Genomic DNA, 23787 nt, shown 5'->3' with positions numbered 1-23787 from the left:
TCGTCTTTGCAATCGATGCTTATTTCCAAAGGCCCCTCCGTAACTAGACAGCACAGTCATCGAATGGTTTGCCCATGACTCAACAGTGACATAAGAAAACCTAAGACTTGGTGCTGGAGAGATGGTTCAATTCCCAGCATCCACATGGTGGCTCACAGCTATCTGTAAGCCCAGTCCTGGGGACTCCAATGCTCCTCTGGTACACACATGGTACACAGACATCTAAGCACGCACTCAGAGTGCAGCTGAGTACCTGTGCTCTGCAGACTGACTCAGGATCCCATTGTCCCCTCTTCTATTCAGTGTGTCACGCACAGTTTATTAAATTCAGCCTTTGTCACTAAAACACCAGGAGCAGTGGAAGGGGGTGCAGCCCGTGGTTGTTGTGATTTCCTCTGAAAGATTGGAAAATAGGAAGGGTACAGGAGTTCAGAACCGTTCAGGTTTTTGTTTTTGCTTTTTCTTTTTAACTTCTTTGAGACTAGGTCACATTATGTACTGCTGGCTGACCTAGAACTCTCTATGTAGATCAGGCTGGCCTCTGCTTCCCAAGTGCTACCATGCTTAGCTTGTTTAGAATTACATAAGCTTGTGTTTATAATGTTAAAGTTTGTAGAAAAATAGGTACATAAGCAAACCTGATATGGAGAGTTAAAATTCAATGCAAGGCTTGACTATACTTTTTGAAAACAAGGTATACGGTTAAAAAACAAACAAACAAAAAACGAACTGATACTGTATATCAAGAAACCAAAATGTTACTTCCCTCACAGAAATACTTCATGCATGGGAAAACCCTGTTCCCTAAACTGTATTCAAGTACCCAACTGTGCACTCAGTCTCCCATTGGGGTCAGAGAACCTCAGAACTGTACACATCCAAGGCAAGATTTGATCCACTGTCCAATTTGTTCGTTTTTCTAAAATCTCGGCCAACAGCGTCATTGTCCTCGTTCCTATCAAAATCTGAGTCATTTCCTTTTCCAGACAGATTGTCTGCTGACTTGCTAGGGTGCACTAGCCAGCTTTGAACTCATCAAAACCCTCCTGCCTCCACCTCCCTAGTGTTGGAATGACAGGAATGTGACGCCATGTCCCCCCCCCCCACTTCTCTTATGCACAACACCCAATTTTTTTTTTATTTAACAAGAACTTTTTTTTTTTTTGGTTAAGAAAATCTTTTTTAATTGAAAAAAAATTTCTGCCTCCTCCCAGCCTCCCATTTCCCTCCCACTCCTCTCCCCCTCCCTTTCCAGTCTGAAGAGCAGTCAGAGTTCCCTACCCTGTGGAAAGTCCAAGGTCCTCCCCACTCCATCCAGGTCTAGGAAGGTGAACATCCAAACTGGCTAGGCTCCCACAAAGCCAGAACATGAAGTAGGATCAAAACCCAGTGCCATTGTCCTTGGCTTCTCATCAGCCCTCATTGTCCGCCATGTTCAGAGATTCCAGTTTTATCCCATGTTTTTCCAGTTCCAGTCCAGCTGGCCTTGGTGAGCTCCCAATAGATCAGCCCCACTCAGTGGGTGGGAGCACCCCTCACGGTCCTGACTTCCTTGCTCATGTTCTCCCTCCTTCTGCTCCTCATTTGGACCTTGAGAGCTCATTCCGATTCTCCAATGTGGGTCTCTGTCTCTATCTCCATCCATCACCAGATGAAGGTTCTATGGTGATATGCAAGATATTCATCAGTATGGCTATAGGATAGGGCCATTTCAGGTTCCCTATCCTCAGCTGCCCATGGAACTAACTGGGGACATCGCCCTGGGCACCTCTAGGTTCAAGTCTCTTGCCAACCCTAAAATGACTCCCTTAATTAAGATATATACTTCCCTGCTCCCATATTCACCCTTCCTTTATCCCAACCATCCCATTTCCCCAAGTTCTCCTCATCCTCACCTTTTCACTTTTCTCTCCCCACCTCCTCTTACCCTCTTCCCAACCCACTCCCAAGATCCCAATTTTTTGCTCGGCAATCTTGTCTATTTCCATCCATTGCTGGTGGGAATGCAAACTTGTGCAACCACTTTGGAAATCAGTATGGCAATTTCTCAGGAAATTTGGGATCAACCTACCCCAGGACCCAGCAATACCACTCTTGGGAATATACCCAAGAGAGGCCTTATCATACAACAAAAGTATATGCTCTACTATGTTCATAGCAGTATTATTTGTAATAGCCAGAACCTGGAAACAACCTAGGTGTCCTTCAATGGAAGAATGGATGAAGGAAGTGTGGAATATATACATATTAGAGTACTACTCAGCGGTAAGAAATAATGACATCTTGAATTTTGCATGCAAATGGATGGAAATAGAAAACACTATCCTGAGTGAGGTAACCCAGACCCAAAAAGATGAACATGGGATGTACTCACTCATAATTGGTTTCTAGCCATAAATACAGGACATTGAGTCTATAATTTGTGATCCTAAAGAAGCTAAGTAAGGTGAACCCAAAGAAAAAGATATAGTTATCCTCCTGGATATGGGAAGTAGACACCCAATTGTTTTGTCACCAAAATACACCCTGACTTCTAGCCACAATCACCAAGCCTCCCAGGCTCCCACAGTCAAACCTAATAAAATCCCCATCTTCTCCACTGCCAGTTCTCCATCCTCCAAAACAATGGAAAGCAGACCATGCCACTCCCCTACCCAGAATCCATCAGGTCCAGAGAAAATCTAAACTCCTTAAGTGCATAGCCCTAAATGGTCAGGATTTTTGCCAACTTCAGTGTCTTACATTTTCCCAGCCAATTTGTGGGTGTTTTCTCTACATGTGAACTCACTCCTGTTTTGGGAAAATAGCTTTTATTTTCTCTTCATCTAGGATGCTTTGCTTTTTAGTCTTGGTGTTTTTTTATCCCACCCTTCAAGGTTATTATTCCTCAGTGATCCTATCAACACCAGACTCTCCTCTCAGGTTCTGCCTCAGCCTGCTTGGTTTTTGAGACTGTATTTCTTCGCTGTCTTCCCTGCTAACAAGCAGGAAGCCCAAGAAGGAAGTAGTTTACTTTGTATTTTGATATCTACCCATTCCAACGACTGGTACATGAGCCATCGGTGAACACTGAGGAAAGAATGACTGAGGTATTTAGTCAAGATTCTCAGGCATGAAAACAACTGCCTCAGTGGACGCAATGGTAACGGCAGATGCTATGCTGCCTGCAATCCGTCAATCACCTCCCACAGAAATCCCACTCAGGACTCCTGGAGCATTTCTCCATTCTCTTCCACGGCTGCTGTTACAGTAGGAGAAAACCCCACTCTCTTATATTGGCGATGTCCCCGTCCCTCTCCCCATTCCCAGTTCTTCTGGTACCTAACATTCTCCCTTCTCTGGATCAAGTCAGCCTGTGTGCACATTTTCACTGTGTTTGACGTAAGCCAAGGAGGACACACATGGAGTATGGCGTACGTGAACAAGCCTGTGTGACTGGTCTTAGGTGAACACTCTCAGAGATGCATCTGCTCTGGGTCTTAGGGTTCTGACGCACTCACAGGCCAGGACTCTCCCAAAAGGGTGTTTTTGGTTTTTTGCTATTTTCTATAAATATAAGATTTAGGGCCAGCCTCAATAAAAAAACATCACCAGGCTAGTGATAGTGCCAGGAAGCAAAGCAGTTTTAAGAGGAGAATAAATAGCAACCAGATCAAAATGTTAAAAAAAAATTATAAACCTTGGATTTGGTCAAACTGAAGCTTGAAATTTAAGTACAATTTTTATCCAGCTACTGCCAGTCATCAAAATGTCTAATGATGTTAGAACAGATTGGTTTATAGAGGATGATTTGGGCTCAATATTTTATCTAGGACTATAAATTTAATTTTGACTTACAGTTGTATTTAAAGCAACTATTTCTTGAATTTTTTTTTTTTACTGTTTCAAGCCAGAAAATAAAATACTGATAAATTCTCTCTCTGTGAAGTGACTGTATTATAGAAAAGACAATGGTGCCATCGCCAAACTTTATGGAAAATAACGAAATCTGAATGGTACAATACTCAGGATCTACAGAATAAATAATCTTAACTTAGATGGCAGTATCACTGTTTAAAATATGACCACTGTGGGTGTCTAAACATGCATCTGTATAAATGCATATTACAGTGCATATAAGTATGTATACTGCAGACACAGAGAGGGGAGGGAGGGTGGAAGGGAAGGGAAAAGGGAATAAAGAATGAGGACACGAACTGAAGCATCCCCCTTAATGTAATTATGTCCACTCCCTTCATGTAAAAATGTACCACAACTTTGGAAGCATTTCTTGATTTGGAATAAAATGTGCTACCCCCAAAACATAAAAACACGAACGTCGTCAAAAGGCTACAATGGGATTCAGAAAAATACACAGTGAAGAAAGACTTCGGTGCACTTTCATGCTGGTGATTTTTTTTTTAAATGTAAGCTACTAATATTTTAACAAAAAAATTTAACCCCAAAGTTGCATATTTATATTGTACATAAACTGAAACGTGCCTTTTAGCACAGTGTAACACATGCTTACACAAACTCAAGTCACACACTTAAAACAATTTGCATAATAACACAGGAGAACTTCTGAAATACATAAAAGCATTAATATTTTCTATAAAACTCTAGTGAGAACATCAGTTTGCTCCACGCATATAAAACCAGCAAGTCTTTCCCCGCGTTCCCGTGTTCTTCACGGCGTCACTTGCTCACAGTTCTCTCCGATACTCAGCATGGACTGCCTTTTCCTCAAGAGGTTTACTTTCCAGGTACAGTATAAGCTCAAGAAAACAGACCCAACAATTATGCAATAGAATTATGTCATAACAACTTAATTGCACATTATGCTTTGAAAGTAGGTTTGGATGAAGTTCTCAAACACTTTGGTATATGTTCTTCAGGGACTTCTACTACAAGTAACAGAAAAACCTAAGTTCCTTCAATCCCCGTTTTGCATTAAAATGGACAAGTCTTTGGTTAAAGGTCCACATTTTGGGCATTTATCATCAATTAAAATGGTCCCCAAACCGCTAAATGGTGCTGTGTCCCGGTTCACACACCTCATGGAACCTGTTTCTGATGCAGCTGGATGCACTAATGTTCCTCTGCTAACGCTACCGCCAGCTCCAGTCTTTGACTAGCAACAGAGAAATCACCAGGGTTTCACTCCTGAGTTTTCTGTCGTAAACTGTACACCAATTTGCAGTTAACTGCAGACACTTCCACAGAATGGATTAAGGTTAGAGCGCTAGAGAGCATTCGCTTTAGAGTTAGCTTATTCTGACAGGTCAATATTAGGTTGTAGATGAGTCTGTGTTAACTACAGGAAGTTGCCAGGTAATGCTTATTGTAAAACCCCAAACCATTCCACGTACAAGAGAAACTGTGGCAAATGTATAAAGCAGCAGATATACAAGGCGAACACCAAACATACTTTATTAGCACAAGAAAGCAGCCAGAACAAGGCACAGCAAGCAGAGACAGACGCTAGCAGTCAAAGGGTCAGTGCTGCATACAAACATAGCGTTTCTTTTCAGTAGCCCCGGCGATAGCCAGAGGGATATAAAATAGCCTCTGCAGCAGCTGGCGTGGACCCCAGAGTGCTCACCAGCGGGCACAGAGCAGTCACAGACAACAAGAATGGACTTGGTTACTGTAGTGCAAATGTCTAGGACAGAGCCGAGAACTCAGCCCAACACTGAGAAGCAACACTAGAATCTGACAATACTTCCCAAAGCGCTCACTCAAGTTGTGTTACGTACTATTCTAAGTGACAAAAGGTGCCAAGTGACGTTATTTACAGACATCATGGTTGTACAGTACCTTTTAAATCTGCAATTTAGGTTTTCTGTGAAGAATTAACTGCACTAAAATGCTATAAATTGTACTTAAGTAATTCAGCTATGAGCTTACAACAAAGAGATAAATACTGCCGTCCAAATGATTAATTATAGTTTAACATAACTTGACATCAGCAACCAGTGGAGTCACTATTATCTGATATGTCTGGGCATCTGCTAGACTCATTTCCCTCCAGGTTCACAAACTCAAGGGCACAGGAAAAGATCCAATTTTGATGAAACAATGTGTGGACTGCTCATGTCAACTTAGAAAAAAACCCATTCGAAACTCCAACTGTGTGCCTGTATGGAGTCACAGCACTCACCACAAATGAACACTGAGGGCTTTGAAACAAGACTCTACTACTAACCTTTAAGTCTGAAGTTTTAAGAACATCTTAGAGACCTTTCTCATGAGTCTCTTTCTCTGAGGAGAACAGGAGACTAGCCATAAACCACATTGACACTGCACAATGCCCTACGACCAGAAAAATTGCATTTTTTTTTCTCGAAAAGGCAGGCAGTCTTTTCTTTACTTATTTGTTTTGGACTTTCAAAGCTTGATTTATAGTTAACTACAAACATCACTACTTTTGGAAGGTTATAGAAAAATTCTTAGAAAAAATAATTTCAAACATTAGTCACACTGTTGAAATACCCATCCAATATTAATAATTTGTTCTTCAGTAAGAAATAGAACTCTTCATAGCAAATGCCCCAGAGCTGCCTCACTCGGTCGTCACAGCCATTTAAAACCAAACCGCTTGTTAACTAGCTGTGTCTTCCCAGCCCGCACACCGGCAAACCATCTGCTGATTCTAGGCACCTTTGTCTGTGTAACAGAAGATCCCATTGGATAGAGGCTAAAGACTAAGCTCACATTCTGGGTGAAAACTCCTAGCAGCCGACTCTGTGCTTCCTATGGCTGTACTGTCTGATGCACACGAGAACAGACCTAGGTAATGCCCTTTGGGGACAGGGGTTACTTTGCCTTGACTGGTTCTCGCTCTAACCAGCGAACCCTAACTTTCTGTTTATAATGATACTCTTTTAAAAAATCCTGTAACACTGATGGCAGAGGGAGCCCACCGATCCCATCATAGGTAGTGCATCTGCAGATCACCGCACGGCAGATATACTGCAGGCTGAAAGGAAAAGTCCTATTCAGTGATATCGTAAGCAATGGTTCAAAAAACATGCAAGAGCTGGGGTCTTTATAGTGTTCCAGAAGCCCAGTGACAGTGGAGGAGTGGAACACACAGGGGTCGTGGGCATCGAAGCTAAAGTTGTGGTTCCACTGTTCGATTCGGGCGTGCAGAGATCTGTTGTAGCGGCGGAAGCTCACGGAGAAGAGGTAGTCCTCCTGCGCAGAGTCCCTGAGCAAAAACGTGCCTTCAGGTTTCCCTTCCAGAAGGGCTTCTGCTTCATACCGGTCCATCACACCCCAGTAACAGGGATTCCCTGTGATCTGAAGCAGATCTGGCACAAGGCAGTGTATGTAGTCGATCTGCGTATGAACCTTCCAAGCTCCCTGTCTGCTAACGTGTGAGTGGCTGTCCCCGGACACCTGACGCTGCTTCTGCCTCCGTGACTGCAGACACAGGGTGGTGGAGTCCTCTTCTGAGTCACAGTTCGTTTGTGGAACTGCAGAACCATCTCCACTAACTTCCGTCATCCCAGGGGCTAACTTTGGTCCCAGTTTATACAATGGATTGACCTGTGCAGTAGCTTCAAATGTGTGTATTTGTGCATTGGGAGGGGGGTCCACCCCTTCTTCGATACTAAGCCGTCTTCTCTCTCGGAGCCTATCTTCTTCATCTTCTGTAGACACCAGTGAGGGATCAAATGTATCAAAAAATGTTGAATGTGGGCTCACAGGAGCTGTATGCTGTTTAATCAAATGCCACTTTTGCGCTAAATCTGAGCCAGCAGGAAAAGGGCATTTCTCCAGCATTAATTCAGAAAGATGAATTTTTCTCTTATTGGAAAAGAGAGGCTTTGACTGCTTGCTGTAAGTTCTCATGGGGAAACACAAGCCCACGGTGTCCTGGAGCCTCTGCCTCAGAGAGCGGCTCCCGACTGCCCGGCTGGATACACTGTCCATGTCGTGCATGGAGCTGACCCCATAGCGCCGTTCTCGCCTCTGAAGGCCGCTCCGAGTTCTACCAAACTTCTTCTCAGTATCCAGTGAGCTCTGGGTCTTTGTGGAACAGGAATGTTTCTTCTTCCCTCCCCACGGGGCGTGTCGAGAGTAGGAGTCTCTTCGTGCGAGCCTTGTTCCTGGGGTGGCACAGGAGTCGCTGTCCTTCTCGATGCTCATCTCCACAACCTGAGGGATCTCTGCGGCACAGTTCTGGTTTCGTCTTGAGAAGGCCTTTGAAGGGCTCAGGCCCAGCTGTAAGGCAACATTTTCTCTTAAGGGACTGCTCTGTTGCTGGGGAGCGGGCTCGCCCAGATGGATGCTTTTCTCGTTGACAGACAGACACCTGCTGGAGTTCATGTCCACAGTCTCGCTGCGGCTTCCTCCTTCATGGCTGAAGAGAGCCTGGCACCTGTGTTTCAAGTTGTTCCACATTTTCCCCACTTTATCCATTGATCAGAAGAGCTAGAGAAACAAACAGAAAACAGAAAAAACCTGTTAATCTGAGAGGCCTGGGCAGCTGGAAAGGCGCTGCACTGGGAAACACAACAACTGGGTCGAGAACGGCCTTACAGGCACCTACAGCAGACCACACTCTGGCAGCAGCGAGGTCCTCAGTGCACTCAGGCCAACCACACTTTTCCACCACTTTCAGAGAGAAGTCAAGTTAACTGAAAGGAAATAAGCTCTCCCGAACTATGCCTTCTTCATTTCTTAGCATTAATTAGGCATCTTCCTGCTCATTTCTTATAGAATGGGCTTCTGGATCAACGAGGTTCTTGCTCTAAAGGCAGCACCAGCATAGAAGGTGCTCTCAGAGGACTATGTGAAGGCCTGTGGGTGAGCCTGCAGGAGGCTCCCAGGAAAGCCAGTCGGCCAGGTGAACTCAGTCAACACTGACACCCTGTGCTGTGACTGCCATCATCACTCCATCTTCTAGTTAAGTTCAGAGTTCGGTGCTCGGCTCACGGGTCTAATTTCTGCCGCATTCTTGGTGACTCTATTACCTTTTCCAACACCCCAGCCCTCTCCTAGCTTTTCCTTTTCATTTCTTTATGGATTTAAAAAGTTTTACCCAATTCATAGTTTCAAGTTCAAATTCTGGTAGAAGGCTTGTTTGGTTTGAGGCTCATTATGTAGCCAAGGCTAGCCCTGAATTTGTGGGAATCCTGCCAAAGCCTTCTGAGTCCTAGGACCGTGGGAGGAGACCGCCTCACCCTGCTCTAAAGAGAGTTTAAACTAAGAAATATCGCCATTAGCCACATTCTTCTATTCCTGCTGCCCATTCCCAGAGATTCAAAAATAAATAAATAAATAAATTCTTAATTAGCTGTTTCTGTAGATATTTTTGTGTTTCTATATAACATGTCTGGATTATTACTAACTAGCCTTTTAGTACCAGAGATTATCTGGGGACTGTAATTTGAAGATGGTGGGCTTGACCTTTCGATCATGGTATCAATAAACATTTTCCTTTAACCTTCCTTCCACAAAAGAGCTAAAGCCCAGACCCTAAGAGAGAGATACATGGATCTAATCTACATGGGCAGTAGAAAAAGCCAAGATCTCCTGAGTAAATTGGGAGCATGGGGATCTTGGGGGAGGGCTGAAGAGGAGGGGAGAGGCAGAGAAGGGAGCATAGAAAAATGTAGAGCTCAATAAAATAAAAAGAAAAGACTAAAGCCCATTTTCTGGTTAAATAAGTATTTTTTTTTTCACCACGAGAGCGTGAATGTTGTCTAGAGGTAGACCATTTCCTCTCTTATACCAATGTTTCTTTTCCCTAGAGGAGCTGTCTCTCATTTGCTCAAGCTTCCCGGTATCTACTAACTGCTCAGCAGACAAGGCTTCAGCACCGTCCTGACTCCTTTACGTTGCTCCAGTTTCTTTTCCTTCTATCATAAACCATTCGATTTCATTATTGTTTTTCAGTCTCTCAGGATAAAATCCTGGCTCAGAAATAATCTATCCTGCCGGGCGGTGGTGGCGCACGCCTTTAATCCCAGCACTCAGGAGGCAGAGGCAGGTGGATCTCTGTGAGTTCGGGGCCAGCCTGGTCTAGAAGAGCTAGTTCCAGGACAGTCTCCAAAGCTACAGAGAAACCCTGTCTCAAAAAAAAAAAAAAAAAAGAAAAGAAAAAAAGAAATAATAATCTATCCTGGCAAGTTTGGGGCATCACCCCACTATTTTCCAGTTTCAAGTTTCTCATCTTCTCTATGTGACACGTGCTGACTCTCTGAAAATAAGATTACCACTTCTCAGTGTAGAAGCTTCATGTTCACTGTGCTAAGCCTTTCACTGCCCGGTGCCTTTCTCCTTCCCTTCTCAATAGAATATATTGAAATATCCTTCCTTTTACACGTTCTGGCAGCTATGGCTTCAGTTTCCAACTTCTGCAGTGGAGGTGCAGTCATCCTGAACAAATGTGGCCTGTGACCAGGATTTGATCTAAAGATGATTTTAAAATATTTTAAATTTATTTTTATTTGCAATGTGTGTGTCTGTGTGTGTCTACATGTATGTCTGTGTATTTGCATATGGCTGGTACCCACGGAGGCCAGAAGATGGTGTTACTGAGACTGATGTGAACCACCATGTGCCACATTGTTAGAACTTTTTGGGGTTGGAGTAGACAGGCAAAACATGGACCAAAACAAAAGCCCCAAAAAAACATTTCCCAGAAATTATATGTAACATACATACAAAAATCAAAAATTTTTTTTCTGGTCCTTTTCAGAAAGTTGATTGAGCCCTAGTTAGACTCTAAAGCTGTCAGATAACAATGAGGTACTAGTCTAAACACAAAAGGAGTTATACTCAGGAAACTCCAAAGTTGAGCATTTTTCTGTGTTTATAGATGTTGTTGCTTTCTAAAGGTATTTTCCTATCACGTAAATTATATAGGAAAGGTGACTATTTTACAAAGAAGCCAAACACAAACCTGTACATCTTTACAGACTGCTGTTCACAAGTGTCACGGACAATCAGGACGTGCAGAACATATCTATGCTCACCAGGGCATACACGTATTGTCTGACAAAACTTTTCCTGGGAGACCCACCATATACACCTACTGAACCCAGAAAGGAACTGTTAATCACAGAACCGAAGTCCAACTTGGCAGCATTACCGGGGTTACTTATAGGAGCAGGAGTAACACAGAGACAGCAGCATGTATCCTGCGGTTAGGAGTCACACTGCATACCAAACTACACAACGGGATTTATTAGGAAAGACACAGAAGGTGGTTGCCTCGGCTCTGGTGAGATGCTGCAGAGAACTGAGTAGGAGGAAGGCTTATGGCGTGGGGTTTTCTAGGTTGGAAATTTCTGGGGTAAGGATTGGTGGGATTTTAGGGGCTTGGGCATTTTCAAAACCAGGAACTGAGCACAGACTTTTACCCTACAGGCAAGGGGCTACTTAGGAGCAGAAATAGCTCACAGACAGCTGCATCATCAAAGCCCAGCCCAGCACGGGTGACGGCTCATAAAGCTGGGAACCCAGAACACACTGCACAGCCTGCAGGCAGCACAACAGGCCTGAGAGTGTTCTTTCCAGGTGCCTCAGCTGGTCTGATCTCAGCTTTCACTGAAGCTCGCTTGTCTACTAAGTCTTCTCTGCAGCTTGACTCCAATCATCTGGGGGCAGAGAGTCAGTTTTTATTGCTTACTCCGGCAAGGCGGGGTCCAAAAAATCTGGTCAGTTTCAGGGACTTCCTAAAGCTATTCTGAGTTATCTACCTTCCTGCTTAAGGAAATTCCTACAGGATGGGATGTTTTAACCTCAGAGGAAACTGTTAAGACAATATTCCATCCCTTCCTCCTGTTCTTACATTTCTTCTGCACCCCCACCCCCGCCCCCAGGCAGATGATCCCTGAGTTTTGGAGAATGACTACAAATGTCCTCCTGTGGCTAAGAAATAGGCCATCATGTCAAAGTAACAGTCTCTTGCTCTCTGGAGTGTCACCAGTTGGATATAAACACGCTTAGAAGACAGCTTGGACAGTTTGACAGGCACATGACACCCATCTAGAAAAACCACAGAAGTTGCTTCCCCACTGGGATCTATGACTCTCCAGGCACAGGTTTTTGTTCTGGTTTACAGTACCAGACTTGAACTCCCACTTGTGGAGCAGGCTTTAAATCCAATATGAAGGCTGCTGTTCTTACCCACGATAGGCAGGCCACTATCACACAAGCAAGCACACTCTGCCAGGCATTCTGATGCTTCAGCATGACAGGCCCACAGCCAAGCAGGGATGTTTGTGACAGTTCTCCACCAGCGAGCAGCCTGCATGGCCCCTTCCGGAACTGTGAAAGACAGTCAGTAGGGCGGGAGTCTCCAGTCCTTCACGTCCTACAGTGGAAGCGTGCTCATGTGGAATCTTCAGCAGTAAGGCTTACTGGCTAGCTCTGGCATACAGACAAAAGCAGTAGCTTTAAAGGTTTGTGGAGCCACAGGGGCTGCCCTGGCCAACAACTTGGGGTTTCCGTTCAATAATCTTATGGCCTCTGGGAGTGTCCTTTTCCACCCATGTAGTATATCTTTTGGATTTTTTTCTCCTTTTAATTAACCCAAGCCCAGTAGGGTTGTAAGGTGGGCAGAAGTACCAGTGCTCCTGGGTACTCTCTCTGGGTGTCTCTCAAACCACTCAGAGATTAGCATTACATCATCTCCATAACAAGGTCTTTTCCAGAGGATATGCAGGACAAGGCAACATCCTAAACCACCATCCCATAACAAATGGTGGAGGCATACAGATAACCTTGGTGAAGCGTCTGGAAGTCTGCCGTCACCTGTTCTCAGCAAGTGACAGGTGACCCCAGAAGCACACAACTAAGAAGGCACTAGAGTTAAAAATAAGCAACATGGCAAGGCTCCATCCATCTGTATCACTGCTTCCTCCACAGATAAAGGTTGGGTACAAAGCATGGCCAGGCAGAGTTAACTTAGTTCCCTACAATCCTTACTCCTTCTCTCTGAACCCTTGTGTTTCCATATCCTGGAGTCCTTCCAAGGAGCCTCCCTGTATTTCTCCATACCTAAGGAACTCAGGCCAAAGGGGAATGTGGTCTTTCTTTCACCTATTGCACCTGCTGGCTCTGGGGCAGGCAGGCCTGGTTTGTGGATATAGTTGTAGCTTCTGCCTCCTTGTTCACCACACAGGGCTGCTGAGAGAGTTCCCAACTGGGCAAACCATGTCCACCCCTAACATAACTTTTTTTCTGGAGGGAAACATACCCTCCTTAGTCTGGGGAAATAACTATCTACCCTGGGACATTGATCATTTTCACCTGTATTGTTCTATCATGGATGTCTTCTCGGGCTTTAAAGGCCTTCCAGAAGCCCCCGTGCACACAATTTGACTTACCAAATTTTTCCTTAGGAACACTGGCTGGACACAAATCTTGTTACATTTGTCTTTGAGGAACCCTGGCAGACCTCCTCCTATGTTTTATCATTTTCCTTTCTGTTTCTTTCTTTTTGGTTTTTCAAGATAGGGTTTCTCTGTGTAGCTTTGGAGCTTGTCCTGGCCTCGAACTCACAGAGATCAACCTGCCTCTGCCTTCCCAAGTGCTGGGATTAAAGGTGTGTGCCACCACCGCCTTATCACCTCTAAGGTTGTTTTCTTAATCAATGAACACTTTTTACATACTGGTTTAAGTTACTGACAGCTTAAAATCGTTTCTATTTTATAAAGATCTTGCTCCACTGAAGGGCTCAGCAAGACCACCTAAGCTCCACACCAGTCTGGAGGTTCCCACTGATCCAACTGCGTCTTAACTTCTCTGTGGTGAACACAGTTCTATCTTGCTTGGTTGAACTGGGATTGAAACACAGCTTCTCCTTTCCTAGTTTCCTCAAAAGTGCCTATCCCTTCTCTATAGTCCCCCCTCCATGCTATTTGCAGGGATCTCAGATGGAGATAACCAAGTACTTCCAATGGCTCGAATAAGCCATTCTATCGAGTTCTATGAACCTCCTTCATACAGTCTCACAGGCTTTGCCTTAAGAGGGATGGGTAGTTATATCACTCAGTTTTTCTGCCTCCAAGCAGTCAGACTGATCCCATCTGCTGCCATGTTCCACAGCTCACAAGCCAGGCTGAGACAGGCTCTTTATATGCTTAAATCTTCCCTGATTCCAGCAGCTCAGGTGCTAAGTATTTTCTGGCCATTCTAGCTTCTTATACAGGACCATGGGTAAGGTCCCCATCTGCATGCTGGATCAGATTTTTGCTTTATATACTAAAGATTGGATTTGAGGGCTCTTCTCCCACTTTTACCACCTCTCATCCTTTTGTTCTTCTACTTTACTTGCCAAGCCAGAGGCTAAGATGGAGGATGCAGCATCTCCTTGTTGCAAGTATTCCTTTACACAAACAAGGTCCTGCCTGGCCGCTACCTTGACCTCAGGTGCATTTCTGACTACACAACACAGAGGCCAGGCAACTTGTGCTGTGGCTTGCTGACAATCTCTGACCCTCCTGCACTAATCTCAAAGACTGTTTTCAGGGCAACTCCATGTTCACATGGTGCTCCCACTCCTCAAGCAGGCACACTACCCCATACCACAGAGATGAAGGCTGCCATCCTGGGCTTCCTCCCACAGACACTCCTAATCCTGATGGCTCAGCCTTAGTTGTGTGTCTCACTACCCAGGGTGAGACTCACGTAGCTGCTGTTCTAGCACAAAGGCACACTAACACACCAGTCAGGAAAGGGCGGCACGATCAGAATTTCCTCCACGGTCACTCAGCCTCAGGAGCATGCCCTGCTACACACAGCCAAGGGTAAACACTCACTCTTCTCTACCTCATCTTTGGTCCTGTTTGGGAGGGTGCCAATCATGTTGTGTGACTAAACTTTTCTTGAGGAGACCCAACACACATCTACCTTACCTCAGATATCAAAACAGATACCACCAAAGTCCAACTTGGTGAAGCATGACTTTTACTGGGGTTACTTACAGGAACAGAAACGACTCTTAAGACAGCTGCATCAGCAAAGCCCACCCCAGCACAGTTTACAAACCTAGGAAGCTAGAGCACACTGCACAGCCTACAGGCAGCTCAACATAGAAAGTGGCCTTTCCAGGTGCTAAACCTCCTCCAGACAGCTCAGCCAGTCAGGTCGCACAGTCTTCTTTGCAGCCTGGCTCCACTTATATGAAGGCTTTCAGTTTTTATTGTTAACTACTGCTTCCTCTGGCAATGAAGGGCCTAGTGAATCTGATCAGTTTCAGGGACTTCCTGAAGCTTTTATGAGTTGTTTTCCTTCCTGCTCAAGAAGCTTTTCATAGGATGGGATGTTAAAACACCAGAGGAAACTTACACAAGGTAGCTTCTAGCACTGAAGCCCTGGGGGTTCCACAGATGGAACAAATAAGTCAATTCCTTTTTTTTTTAAATTTCATTTTCAGAATAACACTTTATATGTAATATTTTAAGATAAATTTAAAATTATGTTTATACTAATGGTTCCAAATTTACAAAGTGTATCATATTTTATAGGGAAAAATAAAAGTTGGCTTTACTCATAATCTTTAAAAAAATTCAATTGACAAGAAGGGGCAATTACACTGAAAGGCATTTTTAAAGCCATAATGTAAAGACTTAGTACTACAGAAGCATCCTAAAATACATACATGCATGAAATGAATCTATATAAGGTCACTATATAATGGGGAAGACAAAACTATAACTAGACGTTTTATGTCACCAAGTAAAATCCCTATTGCTAGGAATAGTTATGTTTAGTTGGGTAGGTGGTCATAGACCTCAACCCTCTAAAACATTACAGACTATTTCCAAGGCTACTGGTTACACTCAACAACCTATTGGTAAGTTCTACTGCTGAAGATACCACTTACTCATGACACTGAACACAAATTGGGCAGGTACCTAAGAGCTCCTCTCCTACTGGCAAGTCAGTTCTTTTAATATGGAGACTCTCAAGACTGCACTGACAAAACTTCCCTCTTTGAGGAAGAAAGTGGGCCCTACTTTGCTCCGCTTTTGTTTTTAATGTGGAAATGCTGTGTGTGTGTGTGTGTGTGTGTGTGTGTGTGTGTGTGTGTGTGTGTGTAATTTAAAAAATGCTGATAGTGACTTATAGTTGAGGCAAAAATCAAGAATGCATTTCAAATATCTTAATGTCACATTTGAGTTTTTGTGGCTAAATTTCTGGAAATGTATTTAGTCTAGAGCAGAAATCTTTTGAGATGTACATTACAATCCTATTGCCTTGTGGTTTCTCAATGAAGTTGCACGGGCTCAGAAGAAAAGCACTAAATGCCAAGTATCTACCAGAATGAAAGTGCGTGTCTGTTACAGTCTTTCCCATTTCTACACACGCTAAGCTATCCAAACCAATTTTCTAGATAGTTATTACTTTCCTCAAGGAATCATAATCTGAAGCTGGTTTTATAATGCTTTTGTAAGTTAAATGGCATTTGTTGAAAACTTCTATTTAATAAAATAATAAATCAGAATTAAGGAAAATCAGGTCAAATTCTATTACTACAAAAATTGACATAAAAAACTAGTACAGCAAAGGCTCTCTTTATACCAAGTAGTACCTACTATATGTTTTCTATAAAACAGACTAATTGAAATAGTTTGCAGGAGTGCATTGCAATGGGACTTATGAGAAAGAGATTTCATAAACCCTGGGTTTTATGAGAAATAGATTCAGTAAGTTTTAAGACATTGTATGCTACAGTTGGTAGGAAGACTCCAGCCCAATGCCAATCTCTCCTCTGCCGCTTAGCACAGCCAGCCTCTGCTCAGTAGATCCTCTCACATATGAAGCACTCCCATGACAGTAAGGACACTGGGTCTTGTGACCGATTAAAGTATTTCTGTCAAGTCAGTTTTCTGCTAATCTTCACGCATTTTAGTGTTTAGGAAATAATACAATATATTAATACTACCATTAGGGCTGACCCACAATTCTAGGGATATATGGCTGTCATATTTCTAAACATTTTCGAAGAACTTGAGAACTATATAGAAAACCTTATTTTAAATTACCTAAACACTATATTGTGACTTGGTCTGTATATTTATTAGACGGCTACTTATCACCGATGCCGCTGTCTAACATCAGGCTGAAACACATGCAACAGACCTACATAAAAGTTGTTTTATGAGTTTAAATGACCATATTATTCAAGCTCCCAAGTTATACTACTACAATGTACACAATGTATCAATAAAGGGGCTGTATGTTCACTCAAAACACTGTGGAGCCCTGGCTGAGTTATACTGTTAAGTTATGACGGGTTCCAAACCACTTATATTAAACTATAGGACTTAATTAATGGTGATTAATATAATGGAATGTCGGAAGACTGGAAATCTATATTGAATGACTTTGGAATACTCAATGATTATAGTTGAATGAATTGAAAAATCTTATAGCAAAGACCCATTAAGTTTCTAAATTTAGAATGTATCAAGAAAGTCTAGTTTAAAACCCCAAACTGGCTTCTTACACGTTAAGTTCAGATAGAGTTCTGTAAGATCAGGTAGAGACCTGCAAAGAGATATCCTCATCTCAACATAGGACCAGCTCCCTAAGCAAAAGCTGACAGCAATGCAATTACATTTGCTAACATAAGAGCTACATTTTAATGTGTGAATCATTTTATTAAAATCCACAAAGAACTGGTCCAGGCTGTGTCAGATAAGAGACTTCCTCAGCAAACATTAGGTCTAAGTGATGGCAACATTAAATAGTACAAAGTCTTAACCATCACAGCAAGACAGCCCTTTGGAGTAAGTGAACGGAACCGCTGGGGAGGCGATAGTCAGAACTTTGTCCTGAAGAAGCGATGAAGAGGAATGAATTAGGACAGAGAGAAGGATATGTAAATGTTCTGAAGTGAGACCGGCCTTGGGGGGGGGGGGTGAGACAAAAAACGTGCTGAGAGAAGGATATGTAAATGTTCTCAACATGAACAATTGCTGAAGTGAGAACGGCCTTGGGGGGTGAGACAAAAAAACGTGCTAAGAGAAGAGGCCAAGAAGTAGGCTTTGTAATCCACTCTACAAGAACACAAGACTATGCTGGCAGCACACTGGAGACAAACACAGAGGTCTAAACAGGAGCTGAGAGGTGGTGGTACACACCTTTAATCTTAGCACTTAGGAGGCAGAGGCAGGTAGATTTCTATGAGTTCAAGACCAGCCTGGTCTACAGAACTAGTTCTGGGACAGTCAGAACTACACAGAGAAATCTCTTCTCAAACAACAACAACAACAAAAACCCCCAAATTAGACAAACAAAAAGCTCACTTAAGAACAGAGAAAGAAGCTGGGCGGTGGTGGCGCACGCCTTTAATCCTAGCACTCAGGAGGCAGAGGCAGGTGGATCTCTGTGAGTTTGAGGCCAGCCTGGTCTACAAGAGCTAGTTCCAGGACAGGAACCAAAAAGCTACAGAGAAACCCTGTCTCGAAAAAAAAAAAAAAGAACAAAGAAAGAGAGATGTTCACAAGTCAAATCTACAGGGACCTAGGATGCAGAATGAAGTGGGAGATGTCAAAACAACTTGGGTAGATTTCTAGCTTGCGCAAATGGGCGATAAGATGCTTTTTCAGAGAAAGGACAAGTAAGACAGAATAGCATCAGCAAGTTAGGGCTTGGAGAAAGATAATAAATTCAACTTTTGAAATGCTGTAAATGAGATTATTAGACAACCATGTAAGTGAACTCATCAGTCCATACAACATATATTCATATAATAGAATATTATAGGAAGGAGATGATTTCTGTCAGTATGAAAAAATCTCCAAAATAGATTAAGAACAGATTAATACCTACATTATGAATAAATTTATCTTTCAAATAGTCTCTAAAATGTATTGTTTAAACATACACATGTGATGGAGGAGGGTCTAGGTGTTACTTTCATTGGTTAATAAAGAAACTCCCTTGGCCCTGATAGGACAGAAAATTAGGTAGGCGGAGTAGACAGAACAGAATGCTGGGAGGAAGAAGCCGGGTCAGGCAGTCGCCATGCCTCTCTTCTCCAAGATGGACGCAGGTTAAGATCCTTCCTGGTAAGCTACCACCTCGTGGTGCTACATAGATTATTAGAAATGGGTTAATCAAGATGTGAGAATTAGCCAGTAAGAGGCTAGAGCTAATGGGCCAAGCAGTGTTTAAAGAATACAATTTGTGTGTTGTTATTTCGGGTATAAAGCTAGCCCGCTGCTCCTCCTTACTACACACATGTAACAAAAGAGTAAAAATTAAGAGTATGTTAGCAAAGTCAGGACAACAGCTGCCTACTGGGAGAGAATACTGAGAATTAAGAGAGCCACCAGGGAGGTTTCTAGAGCACTGGGTAAGCTTCCTTTTCTTAGGCAGGGGAAGGGGCTCATGTTTCTTTCTTATTAACTATATTCTTTGGATAGCCCTTCAAATTTATACATTTTCCTTATATACTATGTAATAATTTAAAAATCACATAGTATAACGATTATGCATGAGCGGGATCTTGGTGCGGGTGGGTCCAAACCAAGCAGGACACACCATGCAGACAGAGCTTAAATGGAGAGTTTTATTGAGATAAAGGGAGTGAGGGAAGGGGAGAGAGAGAGGCAGAGACCTGCTTGCCTCTTCAGAATAACAGAGGGGAAGAGAGAGCGGGAATGGGCAGAGCTTATCTTGTCTCTTAGCGGGGCCTTTTGCACCTGTGTATGGACTACATAGTGACTTAGCAGCCATAGGACGACCCTGGGCTGGCCAGGGCACTTCCTAAGTGCATCCTGACAGATGGCAGGCCACCATAATGCCTGAAATCCTAATTCTTAGGTAATATTTTTTTAAGAACAATAACACAACCAGATATCAACTAAGAACTAGACCAGCCTGGGCTAGATAAATAGCAAGACCTTGTCTCAAAGCAAACTATTTGGAAAATAGTATACTGATATTTTGTTACGCTGTTCTATATGACCAACTAAATGATATCAAAATGCTCTTTTAAACTTGGTAATTATCCCTCACATAGCTTCTCCAAACACAGTGATGTGGGGTTGAAATAAGGCAGCTAAATCAGGTGGGGGATAAAGTTCTTGCTGTGTGCCATGAAGACTTGGGTTCAGGTTCCCTAGGGCCCACATACACACTAGTGCCATGGTGCGTGCCTACAGCCTCAGAGCTGAAAGACAGACACAGGCAGATTTGGGGGAGGGGATCAGTAGCCATCTAGTCTAGCAAAATGGTGAGTTCCAGGTCCAGCAGGAGACCCTGTCTCAAAGAAAACTGTGGGGAGCAAGAGCAGACACCTGACGTGGACTTCTGGCCCACGCTTGTGCTTCTACCATTAAAATGTGTCAAAGCAAACTCCTGTCCTATGAATCGATCTTCTCACAAAATGAATCCAGACTAAACAGTGTTATTTAGAGCCCTACTATGGATGGTCTTGATTTTTTTTCTGGTAATGCTGGGGCAGGATGTTCTTCAGTGAGATCATTCCCAGCCATGAACGTTCTGGTTTCTATTCTCTATCTACTATAAATGTGTTTGCTACCACACGCCCAGCTTAAAGAAATGATAGCTAAGACGTTCCTGTATTTCTCTATGCAGGTCAAGGGAGGGAAGGAGGGAGGGAAAGAGAGAGAGAGAGAGAGAGAGAGACTGACAGAGACCTAGTGTTACATAATAATATCCCTCAGCTACAGGAAGACAATTTAAGGTCTTTTTTTTTCTAATTTAAAAAATAGGTAATTTTACATTTTTCATTTCTTAAATTTTATCTCCTAATTCTAACTTGCAGTGTCCAAGTGGTAGGAAGCTCTAGGCCCCCCACCTCAAACCCTATTCTTAGGTCAAACAAGCACTTTGACTCTTGACTCAGGCAACAGAATAAAAAAGGTGCAGGCTAGAAATGGTTAAGCACCGAGGGCTGGGGAGGAGTCTAAGTGCCTTTGCTGTGAAGAGGCTGACATCTCCATCAGGTCTGATGTGAAGATTAGGAACCACATCCATAAAGACTGTGCTCCCAGAGCACACACAGCAGAGGCTGGGGAGGAGTCTAAGTGCCTTTGCTGTGAAGAGGCTGACATCTCCATCAGGTCTGATGTGAAGATTAGGAACCACAAACATAAAGACTGTGCTCCCAGAGCACACACAGCAGAGGCTGCCGTGCTACAACACTGCCTTGTGTCTTCAGGGTTTTCTTTTCCTTTTTAAAAAACAATTTTCCTTTGCTTCTTCTGGGTCACACCACAAACATAAGCATCTTCCTAAGTCTAATATCGGCCAGACTGGGATTTCTATCAATCATTCAAGTGCCTACATCACTTCCCAGGGAAGGGTGCCGAGACTTCAGTGTTCCCTAGCAGCCAGAGCTACAGCTCATCGACAACATAACTAGGGACGGCTAATCTGTAGAGTCCTGGACACGGTCCAGCAGCACAATCCCTACTCCTTTGAGTTTTAAAATTCCTTTTTAGTCTATAAAATGCTGCTACAGTTTAAACTGTATTCTACGATACTGTACATTTAGAAAACCATAAAATCCTAACTTCATTCTCTATGGAGAGGTCTCTTGTGTGATGTACTAACAAACATACCAGTCTCCCTGGCAGATTCTAGGCTCTAACGCAAGTAACACGTGTTTTAGATTTAGCTGGACCCAGTGTCACAGTCAAGCATTCATTAGCTGTGTGAGATGTCTCAACTTTGCCATCTAAAAATAGGAACAATTACCACCTCTCTTATGAGGATAACATGATATAAGGCAAATGCAGCTTGGGGTTCTAACGTGGCAGCGTCTGATGCACAACCAATGCAAGAGGAGATGGCTGTGTTAATAATAGAAGCAAAAGGCAAGGCTGCTGCATATCCAGGAGATTACTAGTGAGGTACTCTTGCCTTTGTTTCCATCTGCAGGGAGGAAGCAAGCGGTTTCACTGAGCACTAGATCTAGGTGTGATTAGTAGGACCATCAGTCCTGCCCGCTATAAGGTCATTCACCCCAGGGCACAAGACACCAAGGCCACCTCACATCTCATTTCACACCAAAGGGCAGCTAAGCAAGAAAGCATATGGACAAAGCAAGCAACTTTCCGTAGAAGAATTCAGGGAGTATCTTAAGCCCAGAAAAGTGCCTAACCTGGGAAACTGTTTCACAGCGAGCTCACTGAGCCCTTCCTGCTAACTCACAAAGAAACACTGTGGAATGAGTGTGCTCCAACTGTTTCCTTCCTTCATAACGCCAGTGACCCAAAGTGTCAAGAGAATCACCTAAAAACTCAAGAGCTTCTGAGGACACATTCCCTTTTCCTTTTCCCATAAAACTACTTAGGATACATTTACCACTCATTCACATAGTTAAGGACAACACTCTTCTGGCCCAAATTTAATTCTAAAGAGAAATAATGAGTTTCAAGTCATTTGACAGCTTGCAATAAATCAAAGGAAGAAACCACTCAGGTTTTTTCTTTTCTTACTAATTTACAGGTGATCTAGCTTCTCTCCCACATAAGAAAAAAGTAAATGTAAATACCTTCAACTTAGTCTGTTCTTCAAGGAGCTGACTGAGAAAGGTATTGGAAAGGCTAAAAGCCTTAATATGATTTTCTTAATACGTGTAGAGAAATATACTAGCTAAAATTACAGATATAAATCCCAAGTCAAATATCTTACTTTACTTTATCCATTAATACAACAATTTTATTCTGAAACAGGACAATCTAAAACCTTTAGTCTGTTAACAGAATCAAAATAAAACTTGACCCATCCAATGCCGAGAAGTGACCGAAAATCACTGCTTGTCAAGACTAGACCTTGCTATGTAGATGAGGCTGGCCTCAAATCACAGAGGCCCACAAGTCTGTGCCTCCATGTGCTGGGCCAGTTTTCAATCACATTTGACAACAAAGGTTTTTCTAAAGACCAGCCATTTCTTTGAGCTCTTTAAGGTTAAATGTGTATGCTTACAGTTGTTCCTAACAATTTCTGACAAATCTCTGTCGTTTGTCCAAGTGTTTCCCTCTTTAGCCTTGGGCTGTAGTTTCTGGACCTAAGTTCAGAAAGATTCTTTGTGACATGTGCCAGAATTCTAATGTATTTTGAAAATATGTAAAGGAATAATGAAGAAAATAAAAATTACCTATTATTCCACCCCAACAAAACAAATGTTTGGGGTAAAGCTGTTACACACTTGGAAAGTTGACCTTGTTGTTTACTAGAGTGTGTGATGTTATTTAACAAAAATGGAGAAATGCCCTGTATTATGGATTTACCAGATAACCCAAACACAGTAGCTGCTTCTATCTGCTTCTATCTGCTTTACCCCAAACATTTGTCCCTAAGTGTTATTCCCCAACCATATGTTAGCAACCACAAAGACATTCATCAGTTTTTAAAATTCCTATGACCTTGACAGAGTTAGTTAAAAGACTAGCTAATCAAATGTGAGATATTTTTATGAGAGGGCAGAATGGAAGAAGAAACTAGAACGAGGGAGGCTTGTAGTAAGCATACACACGCAGGCAGACAGTTACTATGAAGATCAGAACTTACCAAGCTCCTCCTTTTCAAAGTTTTCTACTACCAGCAGAAGCCTAAATGGAAGTCCTCAGTCTAAATTTCTCTTCCTTTCTCCTATCACCTGAAACTTCTAAAATATTTAGAACTTTTGACCAATTACAGTAAATATCCAAATTCTGGTTTGTCAACCACTCACCATCCTTCCTGAAGTAGAAAGGGACAAGTTTTCTCAAAACCCAAGCAGGAACTGTTGTTAGGAATGGTGAGAACTAAAAGGATTAGAATAACAGGTAAATCTGCCACTTAAAAAAAGTGGTAACA

General features: G+C 42.9%; 1 protein-coding gene across 1 annotated transcript in view; it reads right to left on the bottom strand.

Annotated features, from left to right (window-relative positions):
* Nucleotides 1-4375: 4375 nt before the first annotated feature.
* The window catches only part of Socs5 (suppressor of cytokine signaling 5), a 39416-nt gene continuing 20004 nt past the window's right edge, over nt 4376-23787 (bottom strand). Inside the window, exon 2 of the mRNA XM_075954959.1 lies at nt 4376-8421. Coding sequence (XP_075811074.1) covers nt 6799-8409 — 1611 coding nt within the window. The 5' untranslated portion in view covers nt 8410-8421 and the 3' untranslated portion in view covers nt 4376-6798. The remainder of the gene's footprint in view (nt 8422-23787) is intronic.

Source organism: Microtus pennsylvanicus, chromosome 21 (genome assembly GCF_037038515.1).
Source record: "Microtus pennsylvanicus isolate mMicPen1 chromosome 21, mMicPen1.hap1, whole genome shotgun sequence".
NCBI lineage: Eukaryota > Metazoa > Chordata > Mammalia > Rodentia > Cricetidae > Microtus > Microtus pennsylvanicus.
The sequence above is the reverse complement of the archived record's forward strand: the minus strand, read 5'-3'. Positions and strand labels throughout refer to the sequence as shown.